Below are 24,095 nucleotides of genomic sequence, written 5' to 3' on the forward strand. Positions count from 1 at the left end.
TGAGGATAAGTGGCTAAGAAAGTGGATGGATGGATGGATGGATGGATGGATGGATGGATGGATGGATGGATGGATGGATGGATGGATGATGGATGGATGGATGGATAGGTGAGTGACGTTCCATTGTCGGTGAACAAACTGTAGATTATCGGAAAGCATTTCCTCTTCCTGTGTATGACCTTATTAAAAAATATCACTGACGTCAACTTGAATTTCATCGTATTAGTGTCGATTTGGGGAAAAAAAAGAAAAAGTTGTGCTACCTCCAGTATTAATTTGTGAAGATATGTGCCACAGAAGCATTGCTATGCTTGTATTTCCATAAAGGTATTATTATTTGACAACAACCATATTAGAAATTGATCTATTGTTTGTGTTTGTGCGTACAGGCTGGCGTTTCGGAGCAGTGTGTGGGATGTCTGGAGCGTTTCCCATTGAACATGTTCGACCGGTGGCTGCTCCAGACTTCCTTTTTCTCCCTACAGAGAGGGTGGAGCCTCGCGACAGACAAGGACGCGTCGCTGCATCGGCTACTGTTGCCGTAGCGATGGGCTCAGCGGTCGCGGCCCAAGAGCTTGACCGCTCAACAGAAGTATGAATGTGTTTAATCCTAGTACAGCACAATCAATATTCAACTTTCATAGCTATGTAATGTTTTAACTTTTAATTTCGTGTTTATAGAGTACCAAAGTGTAAGAATAACACAGTGCTTTTAATGGTGTCAGGTTGTGACGGACACTTATATGGAGAGCCTGGATGCGGAACTGGATGATGTGTCGCAGTATGGCAGCCAGTTCCATATGCTTGAGTTTGCCAAGAGGTTCTTCAGAGAGGCACAAACAAACCGGATGTAAGATACGCCATCACGTCTTAGGATGAAACAAGGACACACATGTAGTTTCACACAAGGCCACTGCTACCTGTATTGTGTCCACAGTGATCCAAAGGCCAAAAGGGGGAGAGAGGGCAGGGATCCAGCCGATATGATCAAATTCTCCAAGGTACATTTATGTTTATAGTCTTCTGGCTTCATGTTTAAACTGCAATTTCACTTAATGCAGCTCAGCTGTTTTGTGATGACCTCTTTCCTATCTGTTTGTTTATCTTTCCAGTCTCCACTCCATGAGTCTCTGATTGACTTCTCAGACATTGGAATGAACAAAGTGGCTTCTGACATCTCCTTGGGTGAGAGAAGACTTATATCAGTAAGTTTAATCAATCATCTTTGAATACAATAATTGTTTAAAATGTTTACTGACAGCCATCATGAGGTTCATGGGAGACTTGCCGCTGAAAGGTCAGACTGAACAGGACCTTGTCAACATAATACTGAAGGTAGAGTATTCAATGTACACAATACCTTATTTTCTATAATATTTTCCAGTATCATTTTTCATTTTAGTTAACTGCTGATCATGGCCTAATGAAGGATGAAGCCTATTGCCAGGTGATGAAGCAAGTCACTGCCAACAACAGCTCCAAACCGTGAGATTCATGACAAACACACAAAGGACTCTGGGCTTCATGTTTATAAAATGGTGATTATGTCTGGTCGTGTTTCATTGTGTAGAGACAGTTGCCAGAGGGGATGGAGGCTGTTGTACATCCTGACTGCTTTCCATCGCTGTTCACATGTTATGAAGCCATTCCTCTTCAGCTTTCTCCATGACGCCTCCGTCAGCATTGCTCAGCAGTACCAAGGTAGAACACTCTATCCAACTGTCCATTCATTCATCCATCCATTCATCCATCCTTCCAGTGATATTGAGCGTTGTTTGTTGACAGGTATTGCCAAGGCATGTGAGCAGAATCTGAGGAAAACGTTTCAGTACGGAGGGCGGGTGCAGTATCCAAACAGCATGGAACTGAAAGCAATGATGGTGAGTGTCAAGACCCTCTATTCTTCCCCCGTACGTTTTTGGTGTGTTTGTTTAACACAGCTTTCCGTTCGGTTGTGTATGCGCAGGCAGGGCGGAGCTCCAAAAGACAACTGTTCCTCCTGCCAGGTGGAATGGAAAGGCACTTGAAAATCAAAACATGTTCTGTAAGTCCATGCTCAATAAGTGGATTCACCCAAATGTTTTATCTTTGTCTCTGTCATATTTTGAACATGATTGTTTGTGTCAGGTGGCTTTGGATGCTATTGAAGAGCTTTGTTATGAAATGGACCTGCACAGAGTGGAGGCTTTGGATGAATATGCCATCTTTTTGGTCACACACAAAGGTAATTAGGATCACTCCTGTTACTGTACCACTCCTTTACATTTGATCATGACTAGTCATACCATTTTGAGAAATGTCTTCACTCGTTGCATATGTGGTTAACGTGTATCTTACCTGTCCAGTGTGGAGTTTATATGTTCTCTTCTTGCTCTGGTGGGACTACTGTGTATTCTAGTATCTTATAAAAGAAAAAATCTGATGTTTAATAATATTCTGTATATTACTCATATCAATGCTGCCTATTTTTTTTAGGACAGGGAATAGACTCAATTGCTGCAGGTTGCTGTTTGACATAGAGTGAATGAACGCCAACGTGTGTTTTTTGGACTATAGGTCAGAATGTTCGTCCCGTGATCAAGAGGGAATACATCTTGGATGTTGCTATAGAAGCCGAACCAATAGATGCCAACTACAGTCTTTGGTTCCGAAGAGTCACATGGAGCCTTGCTTTGAAACTTGATAATGAACTCTATGTTACTATGCATTATAACCAGGTAAATAATTAATACTGTTAGCTTGCTGTGAGGGATTTGTTCCATTAGATTGGGATTAATAACATGTACAACGTATGCCTTGTGTTACTCCAGTTGAAATTCGTTAATGTTACATTTACTGAACTGGTATAATGAATTATCCATCTGTGTCTGTGGCAGGTATTGCCCGATTACTTGAAGGGCCTGCTAAGTGTAGTCCCTCCCAGTAAGGCAAGGGAACAACATCTGCAACAGCTCGCCAGACTGGCTGCTCTACAGCACCGTGCCAAAGATTCCGTCTATCTGCCCTCCTTGTAAATACACACTGACATCTACACTATTTTGGGCAATATATACCTTAGTTAATGGGTACTTTTTTTTTTTAACTTTATTTGTAAACTAAGTCCTGCATAGACCATTATTGAAAAAAAAAATTGAAATTGAATTAAAATTCAATCTACAGTGGTGCACAATGGTGCTGCGTCACGCCAAGAAAATAGCTGAAAATGTAGGAAAAATATTCAAAACACCTTTTATTATGCTATAATGAAGTATGACCCCACTGCAAACACCAATAACAATAATTCATGCTTACTAATAACTATATCAAAACTTCTCAATATTATCTTTGACTTCTACACAGCTCTTGTATTAGATCTCATTAAATACAGTGAAAAAGTTTTCAGTCAGATGCGATTAAAAACGGGATTTGTTTCCCCTTCTTTTCATCAAAAATAATGAAATAATGTTGATACATTTTAATCATGAGCTGTCTGGATGTTTGATAAATAAATTCAAAGGATTTTTTTTTCAGTGCAGTATGAACACTCCATATGTTGTGGCTGTTTAGTGTCATCTCATGACAATACATGGTTAATCCTCCCACTTGGGAGTTTTATATATGTTAAAAAAAAAACAACATAGTTTGTGGGTATTTGTGTGTCTTCAGACTTGAGTTGCAGGAGTGTGTACCCCCACAGTTCTACAGCAAACAGAACTCACAGCAGTGGCTCAATATGGCAACTCAACACATGCAACAAGTCCAGCCTCTGAACCCACATCAGGCCCGTGCACAATTTCTTGGTGAGACATCACATCACAATCCCTATGTAGGCTAGTAGTGAGACTTTATGTGCATTCCCTCAGGTCTGGTGAGTCCTTTTCCCATGTTTGGCTCGTCCTTCTTCTACATCCAGAGTTCCAGCTCAGCCTCCATCAAGGCTCCGTGCATCCTGGCGGTGAATCTAAATGGATTCCACTTTCTTAACAAAGACACACATGTACGCATACAAACACACACACACAAACCCCTCACAGCATCAGCAACACCAGAAGAATTTTCTCTTCAACTTCCCTTTGTGAAATATAGCTGAAATTCCATATTCAAAAGCCCCATAAGTAGGAACATTTGGAGTTTAGTGAAATTACGTTTTGTGGAAAAAATATGCCTCAAAAGTCAAACAAAAGTTCAAGCATTCATCATTTGTCACATGACATGGCAGCAAATCTAATGAGACATCAAGTGAGCAGCTAAAGCACGTGTCCAATTCAAGGCCTGGAGGCCACATTTAGCCATGTCCATGTAAATTTTTTTGTGGCTTGTAAAAGCTTACCCCAATTTTTCTACTAATCATAAAATGGTGAGAACCAAATGCAGAGGCAATTATTTAATATGATGGCATGATTATTATAAATGGCCCAGAGTCAGCTGGGATCGGCTCCAGCACGCCCACAGCCCTAATGAGCATATAAGCAATACGGAAAATGGATGGATGAATACATTTAAATGTCCTTTGCAATGTTCTTTATAATGCTAATAACCTCTTCTCATTTCATCTGTGCCTTTTAATATGAATGACATCACGGATGACACCTATGGTGATGTTTCATAAGACTATAGTGACAGTTAAATAACATCTTTTGCTATGAAGAAGATATGGAGGGTTGAAAACAGCCCATTTGACAGTGAGCAACATGACTAATGTGGATAATTACTGGTGTTGCTACACTGATAACTTCCTGTGTAATATAACTAAAGACCTTGCTTGATGCCAACAGAACTCATCTCGTATCATGTCACCTGTGTGAGAGAGACGGAGTAAAAAGCAAACAGAGTGACCAAGTTGCGTTTGTAGACCATCTACAAAGAAGGAGATTACATGGGGTTAACCTATCTCAGTTGTGCATGGAGGTAATTCCTCTTCGAGAGAAGCTAAAGGCTTCTGCAGAAAAGGAGCATCTTAGTGAGAAACAATCTCAGGTTGGAAGATAATCCCTGACGTCAGACATCAGCTCCATGAAAGTCGGATAAAGGAGAGGATGAACATCGAGACTGCATTGTGGATCATTGGGGACCTTCAGGCTCGGAGACCGAGCTACACTTTCAGTGAAAGGACAGCTTCTGACTCACGCTTCCAACCTTCTCTCCTCAAAGCAACAGATAAAGATGGATAAATAAGGGATGGAAGAGAAGCTCCAAGATGTACAATTTCCTAGATTTCCTTGACAAGCTGAGGGACCTACAGAGCCCCAGGAAGACTGTTGGTCCTGGGACCACAGAAAGTGAACGATCTCTGACTAAATCCAGGTACCATCAAGAGAAGACACGAGCAGTGGTCCTGATACACCCACCATAGAGCACAAATAGGACCCTTCACTTGAAGCCCACAAAAGGAACTACCGATGAGGGAATTGTTTTTTGAAACGTTTTCCTTTTTTCCCCCCAATAAATTCAGAGCAACCATTCATTAAGTGAACCAAACAAACAAACTCAGACAACAAACAAAACTGTATCCTTTTGGAAATCAATCGACAGTTGTTTGAGGAAAATTCTGAGAGACCAACTACAAACTACATGAACCCTTTAAAATAACGACCAAGACCACGAGACCGACAGTCGATAAAATCTTATGCAAAACAGGGAAACAATGGCTATTCAATAAAAAAAGTGGCAAAAACACTCCAGTTTTACAGCAACATTTAGGTTCCAAACATCGCTAACCTCGTTCTTTTCTTCCCATTAACATTCACAAGCAGGAAGGAAATTAGTATTCAGTATCATACTTTACTTGATGATACAACAACACTGGCCCCCGAAAGGGAGCAAGTTGATGTCACCGACCAGCTGCTGTCATCAAGACTAAAGTCTGACATGGCACAATTCTTTGTCATTACAGGCATATCCAGTGTTTTATGTCTAGTTATTGTGATAAATATTGAGATCTTTTTTTTTTTTTTTACAAGTGTCAGCCTGCTGTATATTTACCGTTGATACATTCACATTATGTTTGTATTTATGTGCGTGATTAGGAGGTGATGGTGCGTTTCCCTTTAAAGGAGGTCCAATCCACCCGCACTCAGAGACCAACATCAGGCTCAAGTTACCCATACGTTGAGATCATGATCGGAGACCTGCTCAACCAACGCATCACACAGCTACAGCTGGAGCAGGTGTGTGTTTTCAGTGTCTGGTTGTCATTGTTTAGAATTGGTTGCCTTGTGAGTTTCACTCACATCTTTTAAGTGGTCTATGTATATATGTGTGTGTGGTACGTGTTTTCCAGGGTCTGGAGCTGTGTAGAGTGGTTGCCATGCACATGGAGAACATGCTGTCTGCCAGGGAAAAGAGACTCACGTTGCCTCCGAGTGAAATAACACTACTATAACATACAAACATTAGAAAGGGCCACACATATAAGGTGTATTGCTGTAAGAGGAGCTGATTCTATCATTTCTTGTATGGACCACCCAAAACCTCCATCCAATAAAGTTGGGATGTCATGGGTAACTTGTGCCATGCAAAAAAAGACAAGCTCAAACATGGGAAACGTACACACACATATGTAAACGCTAACCATTATTTTTTTCATGCCCCTTCAATCCACAGCTTCTACCTCTGTTTTCTTAATGACCTTTTTTTGTTTACCACTTCAATGATAAAATGATAGCAATCCAATTTGACTTAGAGCTTTACAAACATTTGTAATAGTGAAGAACGAATAAATATATGGAACCAATCCTGGATTATCCCTTATAATTGCAATTTTTCTGGACCATTACATGAATATATATATATATAATTTGTCAGATTCAATGTTATTTAATACAGTTAACAGAAACGTGTATATTTATAAGATGAGAAAACAGCCTCTGCATGCCACACTGCTACTTTAAGACATGTGAATCACTCAAATGTCTGTAGCAAACGATGTGAATCAAAAGTGGACGTGAGCTTGTGTCAGGGAGGTTGTTGTCATAGATTGAACTTTTTTGGTGAGTCCCAGTTTTTTGGAAACTGGAATGAGTCGGACTTCTTTTCAGAAGAACTGCGTGGTTTGATTGGCCTTGATTACCGAGCGACTAAATGTAAATTGCTATAATGTGCTCTTACAGTGAGTAAGGAGCTCTGCTGTGGTAGCTGCCAACTCCTGTTTGTTTGTCCTCGCAGAAATGCACGTGGCGGGCATTCCAACTGTACTTTAAAATAATTTTTGCGTTTATAGTGGTAAATAATAGGAAGGATGCTCCTGGCATTAAATAATACATTTTACTTCCTACATATAATTCAAAGGGAGAGACCATTTTAACATTTGTATTTTGACAATATTTATGTACAGACGTCAATATTTTCTGTAAAAATGCAAAATACTTATTGTACAAAATAAAGGCATGTGAATTAATTAAGGTTTGTAGCATTACTAAAAGAAAATGAGCAAATGTGTTTATTTTATTGCCTGTCCAATGCCAAAGAGTCCCATTGATGGACACCTCTACAAATGTTTCATTTTTTACCCATCAAGGTTCTTGTAAGCAAGCAACCAACACACAAAACAGTAAGAATTCATATCAAATGTATACTTAAGAGAAATAGATTAACTTCGACCAGCGTCCTACTTACAATGCTGTGAAAAAGTGTTTGGGTTCTTCCTGATTTCAAGTGGTATTTTTTGCATTTATCAGGTGTAACATTGTAGATCATTGAATTAATTTTAATGTCATGAAGACAGCCAACGCAAATACAAAATGTTATTTAGTGTTTATAGACTTAATATATTTAATTTGACGGGTACTGCGTTATTGAAGTTATTTCCTGCTTCAAGAAATGGCCTGGAATTGGCTGGTGAAGTTCAACTGCGCTGTTCAAAAACTGATTAATCATTTAACTCATGATTTAACAAAAGAGGGCATGCACTTTTTCCAAATAAGGCCAGATAGGTTTGAGTTCACCCAGTTAATAAATAACATTTTCGTTATACATTGCATTTTGTCTTGACTTGGGTGACTATTAAAACTGGTGTGACGATTTAAAACATTTTACAGTGACGAACATGCAAAAAAAAAAAAAACGAAAACAAAAAACCTGAAATGAAGAAGGTGGGGAAATTCTTTTCACGGAACATTGTGATGTTGAGCTTGATTTATTCACAATGACATGCCGTTAGTCCGCCCTCTGATAGGTGTCGACGAGGCATAAATCCGGCGCGGTGCGTCCCGTGCAATAAACCCAACACCCCCGCACTGTGCTATTGGGCGTGTGGGCGGCTCTGAGTAATTGCCCGCACATTTCTTGGCTCCTATTGGTTAGCAACAATGGAGTCCGTGTGAACCGAAAGAAGGGGGAGCGGTGGTCAAACCATCTCCGACCCAAGCCGAGTCAGTAGGACGAAAAAAGGAGGAGAATCGCAGCCCGCGGTAGCGTCGCAGCCTCGTACTCGCGCTCCGCCTGCATGGGCTAGCCGGCAAGCTACTAAGCTAGTTTAGCTCGGTCCGACTGCGCCGCTTGGGCGATACCTGCTCCGCTCCAGTCCGCGTCTACGCCCTCGCTTGTTGCCCCCCCCCAGCTCCGCTTAAAGATGATGAAGTTTCGATTTCGTCGGCAGGGTACGGACCCGCAGAGGGAGAAGATAAAACAGGAGCTCTTCGCCTTCAACAAGGTAAAGTGAGGGGACGAGACGCTGCCTTTCCAAAACTACAGCTAATGTTCTTCAAGTCTCGCTTGAATGGAGCAAGTCGGGCTGTGGGCGCTATTCAAACTACTGGTCGCCTTCGACGTTTTTCCTGGTTCTCGAGTTTTGCAAAACGAGCAGGAACTGCCGCGGCTGCGCTGTGGCGCAAGCAGGGACGCTTTTGTTGATAAACTTGTTTGCTGGCTTCAGTTGTTTGCTCGTCATGTTAATTGGCCAAAGGCCCGCGTCCCACATTTAACAAGAGAACACTAGACTGATTTGAAGCTTGTTACCAGTAGCGCCGATTAGGATTATCGTCATCATTGCAGATTAGCAAGATTAAACTCTGTTGAATCTTTTTTGTGAGACACCAGTTTGTGCGTGTGAACGTTGCGCCCTCTTTAAATTGGATCCAAAAATACAGCTTAGTTGTAACTCAAGACCCCTCGGGTTTGTGTGCCCAAGTGTTTTTCTTAAAACCATTCTGTCATCTCATCCACACTCGTTTAAAACACATTTCCAAAATCCAAGTCAGTATTTGTTGCCATTTTATTTGTATCCTAATAAAAACAAAAAGATGTTTTTCAAATAAAATGTAAACAATTCTGCATAAGGTTCTCGTCACAACACTAAGATCGCCAGGCTCTATTTAAGAGTTCTTGTTCTTTGATTTTCCCCAATTTAAAGTGGAAATTTGCAGTTAAGAGTGCTAGCAGGGTTTGGAATTTCCACACTTCACTAATTCCTAATCCTTCTCCCCCTCCAAGTATTTGGCCAAAGTCACAGCCCTCACTAACATACATGAGCGCAATTCTCAGGCGTGGGCATTCGTAATTGCATGCAATTAATAAGGTGTCTAGTTGTGATAAATGGTTAGAGAATGCATATCCTGCTTCAATTTTCCACAATAGTTTCAGCAAAGCTCCTGAAGCCCAAGGTAACAAAAGGGTCAGTATGAGGCTGCAGAGCTGCAAGTCTGTTTTTTTTTTTTTGTTTACTTTTTTTTTTTTATCCTGGGTCGCAGTGGTTTCTTGCTAATTATACCAAGTAATAGTTGCTCAAATACTAGCAACTTGCAAATTCTCATTTAATACAGTCAGGTGACATTTCATACTCACACTTTTAAGAAGACAGAAAGGGATTTAATAAAAGAAACTGCTAGCTGCTCATTTGCTTCGTTGCCAAATTGTATTGTCAATGCATATCATATTTTAGTTTGCTCAAATACTAGCAACTTGCAAATTCTCATTTAATACAGTCAGGTGACATTTCATACTCACACTTTTAAGAAGACAGAAAGGGATTTAATAAAAGAAACTGCTAGCTGCTCATTTGCTTCGTTGCCAAATTGTATTGTCAATGCATATCATATTTTAGTTTCAGGTAATTTACTGTGTAAACGACAAACTGTGCATTGTGGAAACCTGGAAACTCTTGTCAGTCTTGTAAAGTAGAGCACAGGGCACAGCTGCCCAAACGTATTTAAATTCAAATGGAGAATTTAGTGCACACACGGGACATGTTGACGTGTCGAGACGACTAAGTAAACATCACTTTGTACAGTTGAAATTGTGTATTACTCATTGGCTATCGGTCATGCACTTTAAACCTGGGTGAAACCTGCAAGGTCAAACAAATGTTATTTAAGATTACTGATGAAATTTTGTATGGATTTGAAAAAAAAAATCTACCTTAATAAACCACCATAAACTATTTATCAGTGCGTATAATGCAGTGTTTAGCAATAACCTTCTGACCTTGTCTTCACACTCTTTCTCGACAAATAAGATGGGCATGAAACAAAAGTTGTCTGTGTATTCCTTCAAGATGAACTGTCACACAAGTTAACCATTGACCTAAGGTCAAATATTACCACTAAAACATTATTCCTTTTGTAATAAGTGAGTAATCTTTCATACAGCAGGAAGCTTTGTGGATAAATACGACTTCCCCGTGTCTTCAACCTTGCAATGATCACGATGCATTGCATATGACTGCTCTGTCCTATGCTAACTCAACCATGTGGCTATCATCATCGTCATAATTATTGTAGCACTCTCTTAATAAAGGACACTCATTTTGAAGAGCACTGAAGTCTCCCTGTTTCACATAACCTTTGGTGTAGATTCTTCTTGTCACAGTCTTTCAACACCCACCGTTAAAGATGCTTCTTTCTTTTCGATATTGAAATTTTGCAAAAAAAAAAAAAAAAGCCTTACACTTTGGGAATGGATGTATGGAACTATATATATTACCAATATTAGAGCACTGAAAATGAACAATTACTGATGTATATCAGTAACATAACTCAACTACTCAGTTTTTGGTGTGTCACTGAATTTTACACGTTTTGCAGTTTAGTTGTCAGTGGTGGCAGGTGTTGCAACAATATGGTGCAATTTCCAATTTATACTAATGGCATATGACTGAAAGCAGTTTCATTTGCGATTCCAAGTTCTTATGGTTCTTGTGGTCCATAAAGTGTTGGTTGCGCCGTAAAAACAAACATCCTCACACATACTTTTTAAGGTCGGACACCAGCTGCCAAAACGTACACAGCAGTGGTCTCTCAACAGGAGCATTACTGCGCGCATGTGTGTTAGAACGTCTCAGGCCCTTAAACATTTCAAGTGTCATGTTTTGCTTCCTTCCTTAAATCAAATCATTGCTCTCTGAACACTTGGTCTCTGAGAAATCCCTCCCTTTCAAACTTGACATAGGCCTCGTCCTACAAATGTTGTTTCTTCTTTGCAGCTAAAGCTAAATGCTTTCCCGGCTGCTTTGTCTGAGGCCACAAGGAGGAACTTTTAAATTTGTGTGGATCTAATTTAACTAAATCTGCAGCGCATTCCCCATAAAAGAACCCTGGCAATTTTGGGAATTCAGGAACTTTATTAAGGCTGTCCTCCCGTTTAGACTCCTCAGTCTGACCTGTATGAACAAATGCAGACCTGGGTGTGTCTTAATGGTGCAGACACTCTGAATCTGTGGTGAACACACTTCTTTGCCTTAAATTAAATGCATTTAGACTTCTCATTGACGAGCCTGAAGCAATATGTGTACCCTGGTTGCCATGTTGGAACAGTTGCTTTTTGGTCATCCACCTCTGTTGTCAAATGTGTTGTTTGCTCACCATTTGAGAGAAAGCTGATCATAGATTTGTGCATTCATTGTCTTCTGTCTGGGTGTCACTTTCCACAGACGGTGGAGCATGGATTCCCGCATCAGCCCAGCGCATTGGCCTATGACCCAGAGCTGCAACTCATGGCTATCGGTACGAAGGCAGGAGCTGTCAAAGTGTATCCTTTCTCAAGGTTAAGTTGATGCATCCAACCAGTTCATCTGTGAGGTAGGATTCGACATCAAGTACAATCCTATGAAAAGTAGTCAAATAAGTCTGCTACATGTCTTGTTTGGTGTGATTTAAAGTGGTTTTCCTTCACATTGGCTGTACTGAAGTGTTTTTAATGTCTGTCTCATGTTCTTACGTCCTCTGCTCATGTTATGATGTGATATGTATTCAACCAACATCACGGCACAGTGGATCAATGGATGTCTTTTTTTTTCTACAACTTATTTTTTATCATTTAACTGGGTACAAATCTGTTTTAGTTGCAGCTTCTTGTAAATAACAGTTGAGTACAGCAATGTGGTGCTTTGTTAAAAGTTGTTGTAGCTATCCATCCATTATCTTATCCTCACAAGGGTCGCGGGAGTGTTGGAGCCTACAATTGGAAAGCTGATGATTGAATGCTACTTTTGACAAAGTAATATATTGGTCACAACTTTGCGACAATTGAGGAAATTCAGGTCCTAGGGTGACAAAAGTTGAAAGACTTATTTAACAAACACCTGTGGAATCTTGCTTTTATAATGTGTACTAACTAAAGTGGTGGCTAGAACCATTAATATTGGATTAGAAAGGAAATCAAATAACATAAACATCCCATATGCAATTTCACTCATTCAATTTGAGAATTCCATAAATTCTGTATATCATGTTGTTCTTTACCTGGTTGTTTTCAAGCTGGAGAATTTTAGTGGCTCATAAACTGAGAGGGACAGGTCTGATGGAGTGTTTTGTGTTGTATATCAGTAGCTTCTTTACGTGGTTCTTGTTGATCTTTCGCATTTCTCATTTTGCGAGTCTTGGAGCTTCACCGAATAACAGGATTCACCAACATACCGATGTCTGTGCATAGCAACTGTACGGTTCTTTTGCCAATATCCACTCATTTATCATTGTGTGGGAAGATGTGTGTGTGTGTGTGTGTGTGTTCATTAGACAGGAGAATCAGCTCTCTGAAATGCAGCTTTTCAAGGCAGAGGGAGGAGGGGGAGTTATTGAGACAGGGTGGTGGTACCAGGCAATTGGAGAGAGAGAGAGAGAGAGAGAGAGAGAGAGTGGTGGAATGGCGCTATGCAGCTAAATAGTGGCAATACTATACTGTAGGAAAGCTGTATGTGGCATATGGGACGGGAAAATTACTAGCACTCTTTCGAAATGACTGATACAGCAAAACCCAGAGAAGTCTTCCTCATTGTTTAAGAGTCCCAGCTGCTGCTGGAATTTCTGGAAAGTCATCACAGTCTGCAAAGAATACAAAGTCGAGGAAATGTGCACCCGCAGGGAATCTGGAAAACTTGAAAATGAGTCATTTTGATGCAGTATCCACAGAGCTGGTTAGCAATTGCTTGGACCCACTGAGATTTGTTTAAACGGATGTTTTCATTTCTGATACTAAATAATTACAGCTGAGAAAATAATTCATACTTTTTTAGTAAATACAAGTTAAATGTCCATATATATATATATATATATATATATATATATATATATATATTATATATATATATACACACACACAACATACATTATTTAAAACCGGCTAAGCTATTTTTAATGCATAAAATGTTTTTTTTTTTTTTTTTTAAACATAAATGTAACTTTGATAATGTTTCTGTTTAAGATATTTCTTGATAGGGCGGGTCTGGATAGAGGTAATTAGGTTTGGTTTTGATCAGTAAAAATTAATCATTGTGATTAGTTACAATTAATTCATGATCTATCCATCCATTTTTCTTTGCCGCTTATCCTCACAATGGTCGCAGGGAGTGCTGGAGGCTGTCCCAGTTGATAACTGGCAGGAGGCGGGATACACCCTGAACTGGTTGCCAGCCAATCGTAGGGCACCTAGAGACAAACAGCAGCACTCAGTCACACCTAGGGGCAATTTAGAGTGTCCAATTAACTTTGCATATTTTTTGGGATCTGGGAAGAAACCGGAGTCACCGGAGAAAACCCACGCAGGCACGTGGAGAACATCCAAACTGGTCACAGGCGGGGCCGGGATCGAACGCGGCTCCTCAGAACTCTGAGGCCAACGCTTTACCAACTGAGTCACCGTGCTGCCAATTCATGATCTAATGATCATATTTTTATCTTAAATGAAATCATTAATTAAAGACATTTTAGGTTTACTTGGTTGCTATTTGGCTATTTACATTTCTTTCATATGCTCAAACAAAGTGGGAAAACTATGTGCAAAAAAAAAATAAAAAAAATAAAAAGTTCACTGTTCATAGTAACATGTTGAAGCAATAAAACAAATGACTGACTCCTACCGCGTTGAATGTGAGCCCTGTAAGTAACTTTTGGTCCGGTACCTAGTCTTCTTCGTGTAACATCTTTGTTGAAATACAAATAGCCACAAGTCTAGGAAAAAAACAAAACATACTTTGATGCTTTGACCTTGGGGCGAGTGAGGTATGCTGATGTTTGGCTCAACATGCTAATGATAGGCTTGTGGAATTGACAATTTTTTACAACTCCATAAGTTCCAGTGGAAAAGCGTTGTGCTCCTAGCAAACTATGCAGAAATGTTTAATGTGCATCTTTGTGGGCGTCTTGTATAGGAGAAAATGTCAGACGACGTAATGCATGTCTGAAATCACCAGCGTCTACAGTTAGAATTTGTGTAGCAGCTTGAGGTAGAACCACACACTTAATCAACCATATCAAATAAAAATATGACAATGAGGACACACTCCGTTCATAATAGGTAAACAATCGTGAGCTTTTGGCTGGCTCACACACAGCTGCACCTGGCCCTTTGCATGAACTTAGTTCGGAAACAGCCTTATTTATTTTATATGCCGGTGTGTACATTTTCTAAAGAGCTGACTCTTTGACATGAGCGTGACCTGGAGGCCTATGCTAGCATACTTGTTCTACAGTACACACTCTCACTTTACAGTATTGCCAGATGTGTGGCACACCCACCTGAGGAAAGTGCTGCGTGGCTGTTAAAAAGTTGACAGTGGGGAACTGTCCCTAGTGAAACATTTACAGTATTTGTTGTTAACATGCTGTTTCTTCACAGTTGTTCTCATGAACTCTCCCACTACTTGTTTATAAAGGCAGAGTCATATTACGGCTTAAAGTTTCTGCTTCAATCACAGTCTGGGCCTCGGTGAAGAGTGGGACAATGCTTGTGTAATTTTTATGTGTGTGTCAAGATAGGCAGCAAGAGAGCGAGAGATAATGTGTGGGGGTGGCGGGCAATGCTGAGGACTCCCGTCTCCTGTCGTGGAATGTGTGCCCTGGGTTAACCCTTTGTGTGTGTGGTGTGTGTGTGTGTGTGTGTGGTGTGTGTGTGTGTGTGTGTGTGTGTGTGTGGTGAGTAAGAGCTTTGTTGCTCAGTCTCGTCTTAATAAAGAGAGCTTTTGAATTGGTTTCCAGGACAACCAGTGCAGTTGCCTGGGTTGAAGTACTCTGACCGGAGGACTTTAAAAATCTGCACATCAGACGAGTGTTTGGCCTGCAACCCCCCCACCCCCCCAAAAAACCAAAACAACTGCTTTGGTTTATAAAAGAATAGTAAAGTTTAACTGTACTGTACCTTCTGTTCTGTATGTGCTCAAACGCAACAAAACCTGGTGACCGCACACTTCTGGTATTGGTGACTAACATCCTGAGGAGGAGCTAATATTTACACATACACACACGCACAGGACATTGCTTTGATGTTGTGTGTGCCTGTGTGAGGGTGTACCCTGAGTTCAGCTCTCCATTCACACACACACACACACACACACAAAGGTAATTTCACCGACAAAAGTCGAAAAAAATGGTAGTTGGGACTTTGTGCTAGATAAGATTGCCATCATTTTCAAGTCTCTTATGTATATTAAATAAAAAGCTGATGCCACTCATCATACTGACGTTACTCAGCAAGATGACTCAGTGCAGATCTCTGATGAATGTATATTTCCGATATCTTGTTTACTTGGCTTCCAACAGAATTAAGGAACTGGATCAAACCCGACATCATGTCAGTTATGAAATCCTACGTAAGCAACCTCATCCGATGAGATTTGGCCGAGATAAAAGGACATAAACATGTTCCGTATAATTCCCATGTTAAATTTTAAAACGATAAGCCATCAGAATGAAATTTGCAGCTCTAGATTACACAGACTGATAGCAATGTTACATCTTTTTTTTTTTTTTAGCGTATAGATTAGCAGGGAATCCAGGTTTATTAAAAAAAAAAAAAAGCGTTTGCTAATAAGCACATAGGCTTGATGGCAAAGCTGACTTAGCCAAACTAACCTTGTCTTTTCTACGCTGCTTGTTAATACGGGCGTTTTGGGGTTTTAAAAAGCTGTTCAGTTTGCTTTTGACTTCCTTTTATTCATCCGTACACATACCGATGAATGTAACACCCTCATGTACGGAGTCCAACAGAGGTTTTGAGATTGATCCTTAAACAGCAAGGCAAACAGGATAAAATTTAAAAAAATACTTATCTATAGTGCAGAGGGAGGCCCCATAGCTCAGTGGTTAGAGCACTGGTTTGGAAAACCAGGGGTTGTGGGTTCATATCCCACTGGGGCCTCCACTCCCTGAGAAGGGTTGCGTCAGGAAGGGCATCCGGCGTAAAAATTGTGCCAAACATATGTGCGTTCATCTGAGATGACACGCTGTGGCGACCCCGAAAGGGACAAGCCGAAAGAAACACACACTTATCTATAGTGCAGAGGGATGGCGGTGAGGTGTCTTTTAAAGGATTGAGCTTTTAGTTTTTTTGTATTCAAATTATGGGTTTATATTACTGTATTCGTGGCAGAATAACATGGCATTTTGTGGGCTATTACAAATGATTGGTTCCTTATTGTGAAATATCACAACTCCTGAGGCTTCTCTTCTTGATTTCAAAGCCAAGTGTATCAGTTGCAGTTTTGAAAAGTGGGACGCAACGATTCCCAGTTAGGGCAAAGATGCAAATTAGATGTTGATTGTGTCTCCAGTGGGTGGGTGGAGTTGTTTTGCTATTTTTTAGCGGAGACCATCATTTGGCAGACATTTAAAAAGTTTGCGTTGCTGTGAGGAAGTTGTTCACTATTTGGAATTCAGCCATGAATTTAAACGCATTGAACTCTGACTTTTTTATAATGGAGTGTCTTTGTAAGGATGTGTGGTCATCTTTTTCCAAAAATTCTGCGTCATCCTTCCTTCCTCACATCCATATCGTGTGTGTGTGTGTGTGTCTCAATGGGTGTACTGCCTGTTGTGTGCGCAGTGAGGACAATACCTTCTGTTTGTCTGTATTCAGACCGTGAAATCGCTTTATCCTTGTTAACACTCTTTCTGCATCACTGGCCAAGAGTGTGTGTGTGTGTGTGTGTGCGTGCGCGTGCGCGTGTGCGTGTGTGTGTGTGTGTGTGCGTGCGCGCGCTTCAATGATTGGAAGTTTCTCTTGACTGGCATTTTTTACATTTTGGGACAAGCCTTATCAATGAACACATTGTGCCACTCAACACGTTAGCCACGATGAACAAGATACACGAGACATCTCCCATTCTTGAATGTTTAATTTTTTCTTTTCTTGAAAATGCTGCCTTCCATGCGCATTATTAATTGTTTGAGTAAGCGGGTTATTTTCTCCTTTCAGAGAATTCTTTCTAATAACTGCATTGCTGATATTTCCAACTTGTCACATACTATTGGCCTTGATTACTTTGTGTGTGTTCGTCTTTGAAGCATCTGATGTTCTTGGCAAAGCCTCCCAATAGTTTGTGGCAGCTCCTTTCGTGTGTCAGTTTTGCACAAGTTGTATTCTCTTGGAAGCACTGCTTTCTGTGGTGTTTTAAATGGTCATTCATCAAAAGTATAATTTTGATGCAGTAACTGTCAATCACCCATGAAAGGGTAAAATAGTTTGATCCACGCTACAATTCAGCTGCTATATTTTCACAACCAACTGATTGAATATGATGGCAGATTTAGCTGCAGTTATTTATGGTCCCCAGAAGACCAATCGTTCTGAGTCATATTTAAACCACAAATGCGCCTATGGAAACAGTGGTTGAACACACATTTTCCTCAAATCTTGTTTTAATATTCAATCAAGAGGTTCACATTTGGTAGAATCTAAATCTCTGGAATTATATAGTGAGGATGAAGATATATAAAATAGAATAAGAAACGATGGACATAATGTGTTCATTGATTAAGAATTCGGTTGAATTGTATTGAGAATAAACTGCTTGGAAAATGGATGGACGTGTGTATTGAATTGATTCTTGAGTAGGAAATCGATGCAAGGCACCGATTGTATGCATGTTGTCAGTGTGTGTATTTTATCCAACATATTTACAGGACAATTGATATCTTGTAATGTGGCTAATGGACAGGTCATCTTGGGGGAAGGAAGTTAACCGAAACATTTAAACACAAACACACAATGCAGTAATGGTAAATGAGGTTTCATTTATGACATCATCACTAATGCCAGGAAGTATCTGGGGAGTGATATGTGAACTGCTTGTAGACATTACACCTCAGCTGTGTGTGTGTGCGTGCGTGCGTGTGTGTGTGTGCGCGCCTTTTTACTCAACCACTTGTGCTCTGTGACATATTCATTTGACACCAGTGGCCTGCTTGTTTTTAGAAGTGCTGCTGACCAGGATAGTGTCTGGCGTAGTCACTGACCTTTTTTTGAAAATGAGGGCCTCTTCTTGTGTACTGATAATATGGACGACCCTACCAGTTTGACGCACACTTCTGAAACGCTTAAACACATTTGCGCAAATTACCTTTGGTTATGTTAGTTTTATTCGTCTACATCAAGACAATGATTATATTGATGCATTCTCACTTTAAGTCAACTATTTAACAAGGTGTACTCATGTAGATGCGGCACATGAATATATATATATATATGCAAATGTTTACCTCTTCAAATTATTTCATTTCACTCCTAGGAAAGCACAATGTCCCATTGGTCTATCTTTATCACAGCAGAAACAATAGTTTTCCCTTGCCTTGTATTATCGAGGCTCCATTCTTTTGACATGCAAGTGTGTTTTACCTGTGCTATAACCGGACTCGTGCGAGTCTCCCCTCACACCTTTTGGCTATTTGAGATGCGTGTTACTGCAGCAACTGAAAACAGGTGACAGGAAGTGACAACACTCGAGAATGCTTGTATAACACCGTTAGGCCTCCAGCGTAAGTGGAAATGAAGAGATTCAGTATTGATGTACAGTATGTAAGAATGAAGAACATATTTTCAGGAAATTGGATTTATGACAAAATGCTTTGGTCCAGGAAGATCAACTTGTCATAAATCAAGTTCTTCTATTTCATTCCAAGACTGTACTTCTTTTATGAGCAAAGATTTTATTTTTAATACAATACATATATTACAAAACCTGGGGAAAAAAAACCCTAGTTTTTCCAAATAGTCCCCTGAGCTTGAATAGGCGCTTTATTGCCTTTACTGTGACTGATAAAACCTTGTGACATGTTCACTACAACACACCAGCTGCAGATCATGCGTGACAGTTGTAGACCTGTCGGGAGTACACAAGACAAGTGATATTCTGAAAGCATAATAACGAGTATGACTAACCTCTTTCAGCTAATTACAGAGCCCATAATGCTATACCGTATTGGAAACATATATCGAAAAAAGGTACGTATAATACAAAGAAAACAAACTGAAGCTGATTCTGGCAGCATTACAGAGCCCCAAAGTGCAGTGTAATGCCAATGCCAATATAACAAAAGGACTGCTTTTTTTTTTTTTTTTTTCTTCCCCCATTCCAGATGACTGCAGGCATACAAGTACACTAATCTGCATCAATTCCGAATGTGTATGTGAAGCTTTTATCAGATGGCTGGCAATTCCTGTTGACATTTAACAATGTTGTTTACATGGCATCCCCGCCTTTTTTTTTTTTTTTTTGTCCCGTTGCGCTTAATTCACCCAACGAAAATTGCTCTTGATTACATACGCATGGCGGCGTTATTTTGGACATTTGCGTCATCTGAAATTGCTATGAGCTTTCTTTGGCGCTCCAATGACCTTTCTACTATTACATTTAAATAGTATGTTTCATTGGCTTTACAGCTCACAATTACCTCTTTTCAATGTCTTCATAGTGGGGCCCTCCCAGTTACATAGAGTGATGGTGTATGGATATGTATGATTAAAGAAATGTTTGGAAAAACAGTATTTGGATGTGTTTTCTTAACTGTATGACCAGTTATGGGGCGCCTGGTGTGGAGTTCACAGGATTACACCAAGACACTACTGCTGTCATACAAATCCACTTCCTGCCTGGACAGGTAAGAACAAAGCCAGTCTTCTTCATGTCATCTCAAATGATATTGATACGGGTCTATTAATACGTGGTATGATGTTTGTCACAGGGCCGCCTGTTGTCACTTCTAGATGACAATACCATTCACTTGTGGGAGCTGACTACCACAGCCCCCAGGCAGGTGGGAGGGGTAAAGAGAGATGGTGGGGTCATTCTACAGGAAGTGGGAAGCTACAGCCTTCCAGGAAGACCAGGCATTGAGAGCTGCAGGTACTGATGAGCATGGTTTTTTTTTTTTTTTTTTTTTTTACTATTTGAGTGTTTGTCATGTAGGAAATGCAATAGGTTATTAACAGGACGGTATTAATTTTTTTTGTACCCAAAACAATGTGAAATGTACCTTATGACCACTTGTCTTACTAACTCTTTTACTCAATTAGTGTCCTTCATAATCATCAGTGTTTTGTCAGGAAGACGCGAAAAAGACCAGAAGCAGTTAAATCCCCTCCTGTTCATCTTTCAGAGTGAAGTACATTGTGACTCCAACGGTTCTACACTGTTTTCATCTTGCCTCTCCTTTTGACCCCCAGTACTACACGAGTGACTGTCCTCCTCCTGCTGAGGTCATGTGACCTGCTCTGCATAGGAACAGAAGGAGGGGGTGTGTTCTTTCTGGATTTGCTCAATTTGACGCTTAACGACAGCCAAACGTTGCTTCAGGATCAAGTCACACAGAGGTGGGTGAGACTGTCGCAAGTATGACTTCATTGATAGTAAGGTTAAAGAAACAACTGAGAAATTGTAAAGTTGATGTTGCTTTTTTTTTTTACATGTAGCAATCACAACCTAAAGCAGAACATGCGTCTGAAAAATCGAAGGCACAGTCTACTTTGTATTTTGAGTTTGTGTATGAATGTATCCAATGGTGCTTGAGTGACTGAATCACAATTGCCTCTTTTTTATTTTTCTTACAAAAAATATCCATGTGAAAAAATGATTTATCACTGTGTTTTTCAAGGTAAAATACTGCACATTATCACAAAGTGAATTCGTCCAACTTCGTTACACGGTTGCTAAATTAGAAATTGTGACAAAACATGTGCAACACAAACATGATTTTTTTTTTTGTTTTTGTTTTTTTGTTTTTTGGCATGTACTTCCACAGTGTCTAGTGGCACTGACTCCTAGATCTGCCCGTACATCATCTCCACATTAACATTCAAAAACAGGCCAAGTTCACTAGCCCAAGTTTTGCATATTCAGCCAACTGTTTTTCGAATGATTTGATTGTGAGAGCACCAGCGGTAAAATAATATAATCATGTACAAGCCTAATGTAATGACATTTTTTTCCCCCAGTGGTTGCAAGCAAAGTATTGTTTTTCTCCTTCTATGTGAGGTCATAAGTTATTTTTATCCGGTCAGCAAAGTTATTGAATGTTTTTGCACTGACGACGTGTCGCAGTGCTTCTCTGCTGTTAAACTGTCTGACTGGTCCAGCAAACCCCTCATTAAGCAGCCTTATAGAAGGAAGTGGGCAGGACAGAGGCCTAATGAGGACCCCGATAAGGATGTTTGTGTGTGCAAGAGAGTTTAAAGGATGGGAGGTTTTACACAGTGAGGCTTTGTACCAGCTGCCAACACGTAATGTTCCGGTTGGGAAGTGTTTCAGCTGAATATACAACACACTCACACACAGGCTCATGTCTGAGTCCCTGTAGCAGGATGCTGGATTCCCTAAAAATACTGATAAAGACGCTGGTATTTTGTGTCATGGAAGTTAGTCTTTTTCCTTCCGGAGAGGATCTTCCTTGTTGAACCCTACCAATGCGTGCGTGCGTGTGTGTGTGTGTGTGAGTGATAGAGAAAGAAAGAAGGATGCGGGTTTTGTGTTCTTTTTGCCTTGTTTGTTGCCCAGCAAAGAGCTCTGGAAAGCTAGTGTTTTCGTATCTATTCCCAAATTGTTTTGATTGAAGTCCTCAGTACTCCTCAACTATCTAAACCACTGTTTCCTCCCACTCTCTTCCCTGACCTATGCTGAGGGAATCCTCCAAAATCTCGAGGGTGTGTCCTGTTGAACATTCCTCTGCTACCTCAGAGGAATGTCTCTTTGGCGAGGTCCAGCAGTTGAGATCCTGTTTATTATTGACCTCACTGGTGCTGTTGGAGGAGCAACCTTAGCTCGAGTTCACACAAGAGCTATATAAAGTGCATTCAATTATACAGTCATGGCTTTTGTTGTTTTTAGTCCAAAAGTGTCACTGTCACTGATTTATCAAAGAGGGGAACAAGATGGCCTCAAATCTCAGAATTTTATTTAGATGCAAAATAACAGGCACATATGGCAAAACATTCATATTTGAGGGTATAATCGATGCGGATGAGTGGTTAGCACATCCACCTCACAGTTTTGAGGTCTCCTGGGGTTCAAATCCGAGCTCTGGCTTTTATGTCGCGTTTACATGCACTTGTGTGGGTTTTTTACTTTGGTTTCCTCCCACGTTTTTGAGGTTAATTGTAGACTCTTAAGTTGTCCGTAGGTGTGAATGTGAGTGAGAATGGTTGGTTGTCTATACGTACCCTGCAATTGGCTGGTGACCAATTAATGGTTTATCCTGCCTCTTGCCCAAAATCAGCTGGCATAGGCCCTAGCTTATTGGTGCTGGTGTAGAGAGAAGATGGATATTTACACGTTAGTTATACAATAATGTATGATGAATCTTTTTCTCTGCTCAGTGGTAATTGCCACTAATGTATCTTATACTTAGCATCATGGGATCTGTAATCTTTAGAGAATGTTAATTGTCTGTTTGTTTGGACTTATAAATATTTAGCTGTTGCCGCTAAAAGTTACAGATAACGAGATGCTGCTGTTAAACAAGATATTTCATGTTTTCAGCCTGCCAGAAGACTACAGATGTGGGAAATCATTAGGTCCTGTGGAATCTCTTCAGGAGCACCCTCGACAAGCAGGGAAGATGCTAATTGGCTACAGTCGAGGCCTGGTGGTCCTGTGGGATCTGAGCAGCCGTCAGACAGACCAGCTCTTCCTTGGCAAGCAGGTAACAGACCAAACTCAGAAAGTGATCAATAGTGTTCCTTTTAAACTGTTTACAATAATATTTCCCAGAACTGTATAAAACAATATCCAAGTTGCTCAATTGACAGCACACATTCTAATCTGTTATGAGAACAGGGAGCACATGCAAGTTGCAGAAATGTTAACCCTAGTTCATTTGTACATAGTCTAGATATACTAATGCCATACATGTTCATGAAAACCCTCTACAGCAGCTGGAGAGCCTGGTATGGGAATCTTCGGGAAACTTATTCGTCAGTTCCCATAGCGATGGTGGGTACTCGGTGTGGGCCGTTGCCGACGGAAGCTCCAACACTCAGCAGCCGGTGTCCTCTACCATCCCATATGGTGAGGGATACTCGTGTGTCTGTGACTACCACCTGGAATATGTTTGAGGAACCTGTAAAGTGCTGTATGGTCAAAGTGCTTCCATTTGACTGTTACGGGACAGAGACATGGTTCTGACGGGGCTTGTTTTACCCATGTATTCAAGCAACCTCTCTAATCTGACTACTTCTTCTTTTCCTTTCGACTTGTCCCGTTAGGGGTCGCCACAGCAAGTCATCTTTTTCCATCTAAGCCTATCCCATGCATCTTCCTCTCTAACACCCACTGTCCTCATGTCCTCCCTCACAACATCCATCAACCTTTTCTTTGGTCTTCCGCTCACTCTTTTGCTTGGCAGCGCCATCCTCAGCACCCTTCTACCAATATACTCACGCTCTCACCTCTGAACATGTCCAAACCATCTAAGTCTGCTCTC

At 40.5% G+C, this 24,095-nt stretch overlaps 2 protein-coding genes and 1 non-coding gene across 4 annotated transcripts in view; all 3 read left to right on the forward strand.

Moving 5' to 3' along the window:
• Positions 1-7,613, forward strand: part of myo15aa (myosin XVAa) — a 35,107-nt gene extending 27,494 nt beyond the window's left edge. The window contains exons 51-66 of the mRNA XM_061846461.1: positions 390-592; positions 726-850; positions 938-1,001; positions 1,113-1,185; positions 1,262-1,335; positions 1,403-1,485; positions 1,571-1,701; positions 1,786-1,880; positions 1,967-2,044; positions 2,128-2,224; positions 2,557-2,717; positions 2,877-3,010; positions 3,646-3,779; positions 3,843-3,976; positions 6,006-6,146; positions 6,260-7,613. Of these exons, the coding sequence (XP_061702445.1) occupies positions 390-592; positions 726-850; positions 938-1,001; positions 1,113-1,185; positions 1,262-1,335; positions 1,403-1,485; positions 1,571-1,701; positions 1,786-1,880; positions 1,967-2,044; positions 2,128-2,224; positions 2,557-2,717; positions 2,877-3,010; positions 3,646-3,779; positions 3,843-3,976; positions 6,006-6,146; positions 6,260-6,361 (1,829 nt within the window). The 3' untranslated portion in view covers positions 6,362-7,613. The remainder of the gene's footprint in view (positions 1-389; positions 593-725; positions 851-937; positions 1,002-1,112; positions 1,186-1,261; positions 1,336-1,402; positions 1,486-1,570; positions 1,702-1,785; positions 1,881-1,966; positions 2,045-2,127; positions 2,225-2,556; positions 2,718-2,876; positions 3,011-3,645; positions 3,780-3,842; positions 3,977-6,005; positions 6,147-6,259) is intronic.
• Positions 7,614-8,216: 603 nt separating this feature from the next.
• Positions 8,217-24,095, forward strand: part of llgl1 (LLGL scribble cell polarity complex component 1) — a 30,509-nt gene continuing 14,630 nt past the window's right edge. For both annotated transcript variants that reach the window (XM_061845062.1, XM_061845061.1), the window contains exons 1-7: positions 8,217-8,629; positions 11,843-11,940; positions 20,198-20,279; positions 20,364-20,524; positions 20,845-20,991; positions 23,153-23,315; positions 23,545-23,680. In XM_061845062.1, the coding sequence (XP_061701046.1) occupies positions 8,549-8,629; positions 11,843-11,940; positions 20,198-20,279; positions 20,364-20,524; positions 20,845-20,991; positions 23,153-23,315; positions 23,545-23,680 (868 nt within the window). In that variant the 5' untranslated portion in view covers positions 8,217-8,548. The remainder of the gene's footprint in view (positions 8,630-11,842; positions 11,941-20,197; positions 20,280-20,363; positions 20,525-20,844; positions 20,992-23,152; positions 23,316-23,544; positions 23,681-24,095) is intronic.
• Positions 16,470-16,542, forward strand: trnas-gga (transfer RNA serine (anticodon GGA)). The gene has a single exon. It is a non-coding gene; the product is annotated as a tRNA-Ser (tRNA).

The sequence above is a fragment of the Syngnathoides biaculeatus genome, chromosome 16, assembly GCF_019802595.1.
Source record: "Syngnathoides biaculeatus isolate LvHL_M chromosome 16, ASM1980259v1, whole genome shotgun sequence".
Taxonomy (NCBI): domain Eukaryota; kingdom Metazoa; phylum Chordata; class Actinopteri; order Syngnathiformes; family Syngnathidae; genus Syngnathoides; species Syngnathoides biaculeatus.